Source organism: Carassius carassius, chromosome 42 (genome assembly GCF_963082965.1).
Source record: "Carassius carassius chromosome 42, fCarCar2.1, whole genome shotgun sequence".
Taxonomy (NCBI): Eukaryota; Metazoa; Chordata; class Actinopteri; order Cypriniformes; family Cyprinidae; genus Carassius; species Carassius carassius.
In genome coordinates, this window is record NC_081796.1 from 6,048,096 (window position 1) to 6,061,962 (window position 13,867).

The 13,867-nt window shown below is 36.2% G+C and overlaps 1 protein-coding gene across 1 annotated transcript; it reads left to right on the top strand.

The window, feature by feature from the left end:
- Positions 1–389: 389 nt before the first annotated feature.
- LOC132123901 (serine/threonine-protein kinase greatwall-like) lies at positions 390–13,663 on the top strand. Its single transcript, XM_059534594.1, has 12 exons — positions 390–1,027; positions 1,209–1,346; positions 2,140–2,279; positions 2,358–2,446; positions 2,553–2,659; positions 3,665–3,824; positions 3,913–4,082; positions 6,228–7,337; positions 7,758–7,899; positions 11,356–11,469; positions 12,861–12,962; positions 13,082–13,663. The coding sequence occupies exons 1-12, from the start codon at positions 872–874 to the stop codon at positions 13,237–13,239; spliced, it is 2,586 nt and encodes an 861-aa protein (XP_059390577.1). The 5' UTR covers positions 390–871; the 3' UTR covers positions 13,240–13,663.
- The last annotated feature ends 204 nt before the right edge of the window (positions 13,664–13,867 follow it).

The following is a 13,867-nucleotide window of genomic DNA, read 5'->3' on the forward strand; positions in this document are numbered from 1 at the left end:
TTGTTCTAGCAATTATTAACCAAACAGCTGCTGCAGCATGTGACGTGTTATTTTTCTCAGCGCTGTTGATGATTGACCAATCAGAATGAACAATTATTTAATGAGGATATATTTTTTTGTGCCATTTTTTTGTGGCAACTCTGTTCGTAAGGACTTTTATACAGTCTATGGTCAGGACCCAATCTATGGTCAGTTTTTATGAAGTCTATGGTCAGGACTCAGAATCAAATGACCCACATATTAGTTATTTAAAAAATACCATTCTGAGGTTTCTAAACACGTAAATGTAAAGTTGGCGCTTTTATTCTGTCGCTGGCCAACAGAGGGCGCCTCCAATTGACATATATTCGTCTATGGCGCCTCCTCCACTCCGCTCCATTAAAGACCTGCAAAGTAGCCGACATCTTTGCCTGATTCGTTTTACAGAAATTTGAACAGTAATTTTCTATTGCAAGAATTAAACAACAAGTATATCACTTATAAAATAAATATAAGCGCTAATACAATCTTTAATAAACCTAAAAAATTCCCTAGTTGACTATTTAATTTCATACGTTCGAGGCGACTAAGTTAAACCACTGCGTCTTAGGACCCAAATGTAAGTCGCTCATTTCAAATTTCAAAACAACAGCATACTGTCAACAACGCTGTCAACAGCAGTGAGAATGGACTGAACAGCTCGTTTAAACTAATACAAACCGAATACATGTAGCCTGTAAAAACATTCGTGGTGATATGTAATTGATTTTCAAAAGAAGAATCACCATAAATCGTGTTTGTATTGTGAATGAGGACCATCTGACGAGACTAGCTAGTGATCTAACTCTAGTGAATTAATTGTAATAAATGAACATCTGAAGAGTCAGCAGCGATGGAAGCTCGTGGGATCTCATCTGAAGGATCACATAGCGCAGTGAAAGCTCCCTCCATCGAGGACTTTACTCTGGTCAAACCCATCAGCCGAGGAGCCTTCGGGAAGGTGTACCTCGCCAGGAAGACATGCACCTCCAAACTCTACGCTATCAAGGTAACGTTATATACAGACACTAAATTATGTTTTGTACAAAATGCTACATATTTGTATTTCAAATCTACACGCCATGGTATTTAAAAATAATTATATTCAGTTTTTCATAACCATTTAACCATTCTTTATTATTAGCACTAATAAACAAGTGATGTTGTATGTGTGTCTGTGTGTGTGACAGGTGGTGAAGAAAGCAGACATGGTGGATAAGAACATGACCGATCAGATGAAAGCTGAAAGAGATGCTCTCGCTCTCAGTAAAAGTCCTTTTATTGTGCACCTGTTTTACTCTCTTCAAACTGCAACGAAAGTCTATCTGGTATGAAAACATGTACAGGTCACTTTTCAAAAACGCCCAAAAATGACAATTAGCAGAAAACAAACTGACCCTCAGGCCATGAAGATGTAGATGAGTTTGTTACTTTATTAGAACAGCTTTGGAGAATTGTAGCATTGCATCACTTGCTCACCAGTGGATGCTCTGCAGTGAATGGGTGCTGAGAGTCCAAACAGCTAATAAAAGCATCACAAGTAATCCACACTGCATTAGTCCATCAGTTAATGTCTTGTGAAGTGAAAACTGTGTGTTTGTAAGAAACAAATCACTAAAGGCATTTTAAATTGTAAACTTTTTGTCCTATCACATCAATACTCACCGACATGTTCATTTAGAACTGTTTTATTGGTGAAGGCAATATTATAAGGTTTTAAAAAAAAAAAACATACTAATGTATTTTTATTTATTTTTTCATTACAAACATGCAGTTGTTCACTTTATAAGAGATTAACTGATGGTCTGGAGTCATGTGGATTACTTGTACATAAATGGTGATGTTTTATTAACTGTTTGGACTCATTCTGACGGCACCCATTCTCTTCATTGGTGAGCAAGTGATGTAATGCTACATTTATCAAAAATCTGTTCTGATGAATAAACTATGTCATCTACATCTTGGGAAGGGTTAGTACATTTTCAACTAATTTTAATTTTTTGGTATCTATATTTTAGATGTGAAATTTTAAATGGTGCATGCATGTGTATATATATGTGTGTGTGTGTATATATATATATATATATATATATATTGATTGATTGATTAATTGATTTATAGGTGATGGAGTATCTGATTGGTGGAGATGTGAAATCACTTCTTCATATTTATGGGTACTTTGATGAGGACATGTCTCTTAAATACATCTCCGAGGTCGCACTCGCTCTGGATTACCTTCACAGACACAGCATTATTCACAGGTATATTCACAGGAGAATGAGGAGTCATTCTTGGTCAGTGTTTGTCAAACTGACACCCTTTTTTGTTATTCGATTCAGGGACTTAAAACCAGACAACATGCTCATCTCAAACGAGGGTCACATTAAGCTCACCGACTTCGGGCTCTCCAAGGTTAAACTTGACAGGGGTATGTTTTTATTAGGTTTATTTATTTCTTTATTTATCAGCCAAACATGTTCAAATACTTTGTCTTTGTTGTGATATTAACAAGCTTTTCCTTCCCCGTCCTCCAGAACTAAACCTGATGGACATTTTAACCACACCTTCTTTGGTGAAACCTGAGAAAGATTATTTCAGGACACCTGGTCAAGTTCTGTCACTGATAAGCTCTCTTGGTCTTGTGAGTAGATTTGCAGAATCATTTAATGTGTCTATTACATGGCTCAACAATAAGTTTTTTTTTTTTTTGTCCGGCTGTTCCTGATTTCCACGTAGTAAATCCAGCTTTAATTTGATTAATAAATAGCTGATTAATTATCAAATATCTTATTTAAGTAGCAAGTTTTTATTGCTATATATAAAAATAACACTTTTTTTGGGGGGGGGGGGGGGGGGTACAGTGTGGAATACAGTGTATTAACATTAATAATTTGTATTTTATTGTCTCATGATTAACTCTTTTTAACTGAAGCTTTCAAGGTGGTCCAAAGTCATTCTTGCTGTTTGGACAAAAGCATCATCTCAACTAGCTAATGTTACTTTTGTGACATTTTAATTTAGTATTTAGGAAACTACACTTTTCTTCAAAAGTTTAGGGTCGGTGCATTAAATTGAATTAAATGAAATTAAATATTAATTACAAATTAAATTAAATAAAACAATTAATTAAATTAATTACAATTTTTATTAAAAATTTAATTAAATCATTAGCATTAAATTCATCATGAGACAGTAAAGACATTTACAATCTCACAAAAGAATGGTATTTCAATAAATGCTGTTCTTTTGACTTTCTTTTCATCAAAGCATCTTGAAGAAATATTAGAATGATTTCTGAAGTGACACTAAAGTCACTATCATACTGTCATAGTAAGTTTTTATTTTATTTTTACATTTTTTTTAATTTTTTTTATTGAAAGTTGTGAGCTCATTACTGGAATGATCAGTGTATCACAAAAATAAATAAATACAAATGTAATTTTCCAAGCTGTACAAATGCACGGACCTGATCAGCACATAAGATGTAGTGATGTAAATTGATGTTCTGTTAACTGGCCTGAAACTCTCTCACTGACAGTTGGTCATCTGTATTGTTTAGCCCTGCTATATCATTAATTCATCATGTCCACAACTTGTTTGAAACCGCTTGTATAATGTCATATTTCATATGTCATATAATTGGCAGAATACTCCAGTGACAGAGGGCAATCGTCACAGCAGCACAATGTTGGGAAGCCCCATGTCTTGTGGAAACATCAAGCAGAGGAATAGTTCTCTGTGTTCGCCTCTGCTGAAGAGACGAGCTGATCACCTGAATTCACCAGCATGCACAACTCGAGCTCTAGGTACATGTCAGAATAATGTGCATTGACAGTCTATCATTGTTTTTGCTCTAGTAGAACAGTATAAAGCGTAACATGGCATATTCTGTAGGATCCAACTGTGTGTTCAGTCCGGGCCTGCTGGCTAGAAGTTTGACACCGAGGCTGATGAAATCGAGGAAGAGATTTGAGAATCTGAGTGCTGGGAGTGCCCACTCATGCCTGTTACCATCCGCTACTGATTCTGAAGACTGTGTCAGCCCGATGTGGGAAGATGAGCAGGTTTTGTATCAGCATTACTGTTTTAGAAAGAGCTGCTTCATATAGAGCATTGAGGACAGTGTTGGGGAAAGTTACTTTTAAAAGTAATGCCTTACAATATTGCGTTACTCCCTAAAAAAGTAACTAAATACGTTACTTAGTTACTTTTTATGGAAAGTAATTTGTTACATTACTTTTGCGTTACTTTCACGTTACTTTTTAAATATGAGCCTGGCTTGATTGTTTTTAATATAAGAAGTTCTATTTATAGCAAATGTAAAAGCCCTTTCACACCAAAAAGTGTAATGAATAAACCTCAGGCTGAAGGAAAAGTAAATTCACGTCTGTACAGTAGAACACAGGAGAAGAAGGTTCAACACTCTTCAGCAATAAAAACAACAACAATGAAGCACAATTGTTAGTTTATCTAAAGTCATTTTTTAATTATTAGTATGGTTGAACTGGATCATTAAAGGTCAGCAGCAAAGACACTGTTAATAAAATGGGAATAGATACATTTGTTTTATTTAATATATTTAGTTATTGCAGGTTTGCGTCATATTCTGAGTTTGCATTTCACTGTTTTGATTCATTTTGATGAATACTAAATCCGTTTTGTTTTTTTTTGTGAGTGGGATGAATTAATGCACATTCACATTTAGTATAGAACTACAGTAACATCATGTTCACACAGCGCACACAACGCCTCCATACTTCCGATTTCTCCCAATATGGGAACAGTAGGCTTGTCAGTCAAAAAATGGGAATACAAAGTAACTGGCGTTACTTTTTGAAAAAGTAACTCAGATATTTTCTTGTAAATTAAAAAGTAATGCGTTACTTTACTAGTTACTTGAAAAAAGTAATCTGATTACGTAACTCGCGTTATTTGTAATGCATTTGTAACACATTTTATGTACTTGAGTAAAGAAGAGACATACTAAAAACTAGCTATAATCAATCATTTAAAATGAATTTAAGCAACACAACATTATAACGTATGGTTTGAAAAATGGATGTTCAATTTGAGCATGGCCTGAATTTGGTTTTGGAAAATGGGGGGATTCCCCATTTATGTGGCTCTTATGGGGGGGATTTTTATTGAGGGAGTTAGGGTATTTGTTTTGTTGACATTTTTAAACCACAATCATCCAAACTAATTGTTTTGTCACCCAATGTTTTTGTGTTTTGAGGAAGATACTTTGATTTTAAACTCTAAATTGACTTTATTTTAACTAAAAAAAGACAAGTAAACTGTCAGTAATAAAGAATCACTTACCCCCATGTCGTTCCAAACCCGTTCCTAACCCGTAAAAGATTTGTTCGTCTTCGAAATACAATTTAAGATATTTTGCATGAAAACCGGGGAGGCTTGTGACTGTCCCATAGACTGGCATGTAAATTACACAGTCAAGGTTTAGAAAAGTATGAAAAGCATCGTCAGAATAGTCCATTTGTCATCAGTGGTTCAACCGTAACGTTATGAAGTGACGAGAATACTTTTTGTACATGAAGAAAACAAAAATAATGACTTTTTTCAACAATTCCTTTGTCACCAGTCTCCTCTGTTTCTTTCTATATCACTGTATGCTTTCATCGTTATTTTTGTTTTCTACCCATACAAAATTCTTGTCACTTTATAATGTTATGGTTGAAGCACTGATGGCAGATGGACTATTCTGACGATGTCTTTTATACTTTTCTGGAGCTTGAAAGTGTAACTTATTTGGCAGTCTATGGGACAGTCACAAACCTCCCGGTTTTCATCCAAAATATCTTAAATTGTGTTCCGAAGACGAACAAAGCTATTACGGGGTGGTGGAGTATCCTTTTAAGATCCTTATGTAAAATAAAATCACTAAATATTACTAAAAGTACTAATCATCATTTTTTGTTCTGATTTGGTGCTTACAAAACTATTATTATTATTATTATTAGTGTTGAAAACAGTTGTGCTGTTTACTACTTGTGTGGAAACTGTGGTATATTTTCCAGGATTCTTTGATGAATAGAAGGTTTAAAAGAACAACATTTATTTGAAATATAAATCTTTTAAAATGTTAAAAATGTAATCAAACATATTAATGAGCAATTTATTATAATCATGCTGAATAAAAGTATTTATTTTTTTGAATGGAACTAACCTGAAATGTCATTTATTTGTAGAATTTACAAGACGAGAACCTTCAACAGTTAAACGGAAAAGAAGTAGGAAATAGAATGTCAAGAAACATTCCCTTGACACATGTGGAAAGGAGGAAGACGTTTCCAGCACGAGCTCAAGATCACAGCACCGTTTTGACTCCGCTCAGTAACCAAGTGGACAATAGCAGAAATATTAAACCAGATATTTCTGCAAAGAGGCTTCAATTCAGTACGTCCGACCAATGTACTACTCCACTGGGTAAGGCTGATCCCCATCAGTCAGTTGGGAACGGTCTTATGAAACCAGAGCTGCCAACAGAGCCCAAATCCTCAGTAAAGAGAGCTTTTGACGAAGTAGAGAAGAGCCCAGAACAGGCTGAGATCCATTGCAAGAAAAACAACACCGTCTACAAGAGATCTTTCCACATTCCTGAGGACAACTCAAGGGCCCACACAGGCTTGACAGGAATTTTCTCAATTGTAGGGCTTGATGATGTTAAAAGTGCATCTCAGTTGAGTGAGAGAATGGGCCCAAAGCAATCTAGTCCCATAGCTGTGGCCAAAAATCTCTTCTGTGATCTTGAAGATCAAGGTGAGGAGGTGGCTTTGCTTAAAGCAGAGGCCAACTCGAGTTTCCCGACCTCACCTGGTGATGACCGAGATATCATAAGAAGCCTTAGTTTAGATTCGGATGGCTCGGCCCATGAAATGTCAGTGGCTGCCGACACACCACAAATATCGAAGGACTTAAAACAAGAGACTTTGTTGTCCTCTTTTGAGGAGCTGGATGAAAATGAGATTTCCGTAGTCACACCGGCGGCCCGACCCACGGTGGCTACACCGAAGCATAGCAGTGCAAAGCAGCATAGGACTAAATCCGAGCGTTCTCTTCTTAACCATCCTCATAGATTGTCTGACAGTATGGTCAAATCGCCTGGCTTCCTCAAACCCAAGAATGTGGTTGTGTTCAGGAGCTACTGCAGCTCCATAAACCGCTCGTCTATGTCCCATCTCAGCCTGGCCTCTTTGGATGGCATGGAAATGTCTGCATCAACCTCCTTCCACAATGCTCAGACTGCAGTGACTCCGGTTCAGAAGAAAAGGCCCAGTCTGAGCGGCTCACTTTACCAGGTGAGGAGCCTCTAATGGCACTCTTCCACTGCATGGTATGGCACAGTATGGTTCGGTACGGTTACGGTACGGTACTTTGGTTGAGGTTCCAAGTGAACAGTACCGTTCCATTACCAAAACATGACGTGTAAACTCTGTGACAAACTTGAGACACAAACACAACAGAACTAGATTTATATCAGCACAGCCAGCAAAGGATTGAAGGCAAATCTTTTGAAGAGCGTACCTTTTTTAACAACCCAAAAATGGCTGTCTTTGTCTGTTGAGGAAGTACAGACGTTTCTCTCATTGATAACAGAGCAGCTCCAGCAAGAGCTTGATGGGGCGATGCGGAAGGAAATCGTTTTTCACGAGCCGCAGCAGTAGAGGCGGTGCAACTGTAAATACGAAAATAATGAATGTTTTCTTTTTCTTTTCTAGACTCCACAGCAGATGATTATGTCTCACACTCCCTATAGGACACCAAAAAGTGTTCGTAGAGGTCCAGAACGTGTAGAAAGGGCTCCTATTCTGGGAACTCCTGATTACTTGGCGCCAGAACTTTTGTTAGGCAAACCTCATGGTAAGTTTGAGTGGGAAAATATGTTTTGGTCTCTAATGGTTCAAATATCTGGTAATGTTAATAGTAAACCGTTATGGATTTTGCTATAGCTGAGAGAACAGGGTATCCAGTGGCCCATGTAATGCTGGTATGTGATATAATACTAACAGTGGAATACATTTGAGATGTACAGAAAAATGCTGAAATAGTCAAAATTGGATTGGCATCATTTTTACTTTACTCTAGTGCTGTCAAATCGATTAATCACATCCAAAATAAAGGTCTGTGTTGACATGTCTGTGTACTGTATATATTTATTATGTATAATCTATAAATACACACACATGCATGTTTATATTTTAGAGAAATGTTTTTTTATATAAATATAAATTACAGGAATATAAATATATACATGTAAATATTTTCATAATATTTACTGTATGTGTGTATTTATATATAGATAATATACAGCACACACCATATGTCAAAAACATTTTTATTTTGGATGTGATTAATCATGATTAATCGATTTGACAGCACAACTTTACACACAGTAGTAAAGTAGACTTGCTCGTCAGGTCGAATTTTGATTAGTATTATAGAATTTTGCATTTTATATCAAGTGTCTTTAAATTTGATTAAATTATTTTATACGGTCCACTTACTCTGTATATAGAAGTTTTCTACATTGTACTTAATACATTATACTGTAAATCCTGCATACCATGATGTAATAATTTGTTGTATTTAGTTGCTGTAATTATGTATATAATACCTACACCTTGACACACCCTTAAACCTAACTATACCACTAAACCTGCCCAACACCATCAGTAACAGCAATGGTTTTGCTATACAAATGGAACATAATAAGTACACTTTACCTAACAGTTAATTTTCTAGACTTAGGCTTAGACATTTTACCCAAAAAGTAAAATTGTCATTATTTACACTACCCTCAAGTTCTTTCAAACCTTCACAAATTCTTTTCTTCTGCTAAACACAAAATACGTGTAACCAAACGTCTGAGACTCCCCATATGAAACTTCCATAGTACATTTTTCCATAATATGGAAGTCAAATCAACTGTTTGCTTGCACACGTTCTGCAAAATATAATCTTTTGTTCAACAGAAGAAAGAAACTCGTAGAGGTTTAAAACAACAGAATTTACATTTTTGGATGAACTATCACTTTAACTCATTCAATATAAAGCTGGACTGAATTTAGCACTTTGCCTTCAGTAACAGATACTATGTTTTAGTTTCAGAGTCTGTACCCTGGGGTAAGTATGCTAAAAGGTATTCAGGTCAGATTCCAGGCCATAGAGATGTTGGCGCATGTGTGGGCAGCTTTTTTTACGCAGTAAGGCCCCGATATACTCACAGCAAAGTTCTTTTTTGTACTACGCTCCAGAATTCCCGACAGTCTGGCAAAAAGAAGTTTGAAATGCCTGAGCAGTGGTATACTGTGACCATTCAGACACCACCTTTAGATCAATATGTGCCGCATGCTTTCCTCTCAATAATAGAGAAAACAGCAGCACCTGATTGTACAGATGTGGATGTGTTAGCACCAGCTCTCCAATTCGGTATTCAAGTCATGTCACGTTTATAGCACTTCATACTATAGATTGATTTAAAACAAGCAGCTTTACAGTAGTAACGATAAAAGGTGATAGCCTTGCTTTCAATTCAAAGAAGGCACAACCACAGATCACACCTACCTGTTGCGTAATGGCCATGGACCAATGGTAGTTTGAAGATGTTAAGCAGTCAGCTGACCGTTTACGGGACGTTTGTTTTGGCAAGATGCTTTAAACTCCTGAAACAATTGTCAAACAAACTTTGTTTTGGCCTGATTCTGTCACTTGTTCGTTCTTATTTTTTCGTATATCGGGGCCTTTAGTTAAGGACGTGGCTAACTAATTCTGTTACGGGTTTCAGCTTTTGTGATTGGTGGCTTCTTATTTATCACCCTTAATGCTTCAGTAATGCTGTCTGAACCCTGTTGGGATGTTATTTACGATGGTTCTTGGGAATTCTGGGATGTTCTAATGAAATTTAGGGGAAAATATTTTCTGGTGTCCCAGTTTATGGAGTCAAGTAAAAGTCATTTGTGGCTTGACTTCCTGAAAACTGTGAGCGCAAACTTTATGGTGGTTTCCAAACATTGCTCTCTTTGTTTCAGTGGAATGAGATGACAACTGATAAAACCAATGGTGTGAGTTTGGGGTGGGAATACCAGTTTGGCTGGAAAACTGTGGGATGGTTTGGGGATCAGTTTTGACAAACAGTTAACATATACACACATATATTGTGCTAGCATAATTTACTATATCACATATTTTTCTTTTGCTTAAACCAACTTGTTGGTAGAGTTGGGAATCGTTAGAAATTCCGGTTCTGGTTCCACCTAACGGTTCCGGTTCTGATTCTGGTTTCCATTAAAATCATTAAACAATTATTAAGAAATAGTGGTAAGGAAAAATGCACAATACTCAACTACTCAATGCTCAATACGGTTTATTACTTACTGTCAACTTAATTTAAAGGTTGGCAATGTCAAAATGCAACATACATTACAGTGTACAGATCTTCATAAGTAGGGTGAGGTATTTTTAGAAATTTTAAATGAACTATTATTATGTTTCTTACTATTTTACCTTCACTGAATGTAGCGTTGCTGGAAGGTAGTAAGTAATGTTGAGTAAAGCTAGTCCATCAATCTGCATGTGTTTCAAAGTTGATGTTTTTTACACTATCAATAACATCTTGCTTTTCAGGCAGGAACAAGCTTGTTGGCCAAATAGTCCCTTGAGGGCTGAGACACTTGTTAATTTCCCTTAATTAATGAAATATAAATGGTTAAACTTATAAACATGTATACACACTCTCCATAAAGTCCCTATTTTACAAATAATAATGCAGTCAGGAGATGGTGTGATGCAATGAGTGGTTTCCACATTTTTAAACATTTAAAATGCATTAAAATAAATATTTTCTATCACTTTGCTTATCACTCTTGAAATGACCTGTACACTAAATAATCCAACCCTCATACTTGCATAACAATAGCAGTGTATTTATTTAGTGGTCCAAGTTGAAGCCAGTATGTATATTAATGACAATATGGGACATATATAATGCAATTAAGTGGCGGCAGGTGCAGAGCGCTGCCGTTAGATGTACAGTCAGACAAAACGATGTGCAGTTATCAAAGGCGCGAGAGCACATACAGTCGTAGGAATCAATGTGCACGGCAATTAAAGACGTGACAGCGCAACAAGTCTGTGGAATGTGCGTCATTGGAATCAATGTGCTCAGTAATTAAAGAGGCAGGGAGGCGTGTCTGTTATTCAGTCACCGCTTTATAATAGTGGTCACATTCTAACACATTTTGTACCAAAGTGGATGTTTGTAGAAGTGGAACTGTGAGTCTAAGTTTATTTAATTTAATTTGTTTGGCTCTCCAACAGATTTCATGGTGGATTGGTGGGCGTTAGGTGTTTGTCTGTTCGAGTTCCTGACAGGAATCCCGCCGTTCAACGACGAGACCCCACAGCTGGTGTTCCAGAACATTCTCAACAGAGGTAAGATGGAAGGGCTGGGCGATTTGGCAAAAAAATGTCCATAATGTTTGAACGATTCTCTTTATTTATTTATTTATTTATCTATTTATTTTACGATTTTTGACTAGTCAACTTGAAAATTGAGCTACAACATGATTCCAGTAACTTTTTCTTTATTAACCCTCTAGTTAAAGACAATTCTGTTCCAAGTGTAGCACACACGAACTTGTCAACATGATGTAAATGTTAAACAAATCACTTGCTAAATATCTTTGCAGAAAAGATGCAAAAACTACAGCTACATATTGAACAAACTTGTCTCATACATATTATGTGTTCAGAAATAATGCGTCGAAAATTAATTTAGAAAATCTCAAAATTCAAGGTGATTCGAATTCAAAATGACTGAAGGTATAACACCAGTATACTTTTATTAACTATAAATGTTCTTTAAAACAACCGCAGCTTTCAGCCTGTCATGATGATGCAAACATGAAATATCAGACATTCAGTAGAAGTTCTTTACGTTTTTTCTTTGATTGCGCTGCTTTTCCAATAGTTGTTTTATTTGTTTCTGTGTTTGACTGTTGCGCTCGCATCTCTTGCAGTGTCTCATGCATGAAACGGCATTTAACATTGGCGCTCAATTTAAAAGAAGTTCACTCCCATCTTCTTACAGGTTTTACCCATTCAACTGACTGCATCGCATCTTGTCAACACAAAAGCACATTCTGTGTGAATGGCGCTTAGCGCTATATTTTTACAAAATCGCGATTCCTCGATTTCTAGAAAGTAAAATTGTGGCATAACAAAATGAGTAAATTAAAGTTAATCGATAAAATCTGAAAAATCACCCAGCCCTGTAAGATAATACAGATGTCAAAGGCAAAAAACCTAACAAACAACATTTTATTTTCTTTAAATCAGATTTTTTTTTTCGATCATGAAAATAATGACATTTTCTTGTGAATTGAATTCCAATTCAATTCACGTTTATTTGTATAGCACTTTTTACGATACAAATCATTGCAAAGCGACTTTATAGAAAATTAAGTTTCTACAATATTTAGTAGTAGTTTATAAGTGGTGCCTGTCAGTTTATGTGCATATGACAGGATTTTTCAGAAAACTTAAAACGAACCGGTCAGCCATACAATGAACACTATTAACAGCAATTATTATGTGACTACATAGTAATTAGCAATATTTGTTAGTTCTGTATGTTACAAAATACAATCTTAACTAATCTCAACTATATTGAATCTCAGAATGGTTCCACCATGAGTGAAATAATCCCCCAGGAAAATATACACATTTGAATAATGAAATGTTAATGGAGTTCTTGGTTGGTTTGTCCTCTGCACCATGAGAAGAATGGTGTGTCTGATGTGCTTCATGAATGATGTGTTCAGATATACCGTGGCCAGATGGAGACGAGGAGTTAACCCAGAATGCAAGAAATGCCATAGAGATTCTTCTCACTATGGATACAGCCAAACGGGCTGGCTTAAAAGGTACACACACACACGGAACTAGCACCAACATTTTATGAATTCTTACAACTAAAAAGGGTTAATACTTAAAATTCTCAATACTAATGTCAACACTAATGTTTTCTTGTGTCTTTCTGTAGAGCTGAAGGTTCATCCGTTCTTTGAAGGTGTGGACTGGGTAAACCTTCACCATCAGACTATGCCCTTCATCCCTCAGCCTGATGATGAGACCGACACCTCGTACTTTGAGGCGAGGAACACAGCCCAGCATCTCACTGTATCAGGCTTCAGTCTGTAGTGCCATGGACTCTCACAGTAAGTTCAGGTACAGCTGGAAGCTCCAATGAATACAGATCCCACAGAGCTCGTTTATTCTCCATCCTGCTGTCTTTGTTCATGTTTTGTATGTTTTTGAAAATACATGCTTAGAATGATGTCATGTTGGAAAGCATCCTGAGATGCACTGAGGTGGGATTTGAACCCTTTTGCACATACATGCCACAAGACTTGTGATGTAAAAACTATGCTTGTCGGCCTGTCATTTTAACACGCTAAATGTTTTAACCAGGCTACAGCAAGTATGATTCTGATCATGGTTGTTTGCTGCTTAAAAAAATGACTCTTTGTCAGTTAGAAATCATAGATACTTGTACACTTTATAAAATGTGGTTTATAACACTTGCCTATTTTTAAATGATTCTGGAAATGTTTCAAGTTTAATAAAATACCGTTGTCGTATTGATAAATGAGCGTCATTTCTGGATTAACTTTGAATCTTAAAACCTGTGCCATTTCTCAAATGTAAGCAAACTTTAATTAATTGATCGATCTGGTGCCCAGTTCTCACAGTATTTACTATTTATAAGAGGCATACATATTTCACACATTTACATGTTCACAGAAACCTTGGTGTCATGTCATGTTTA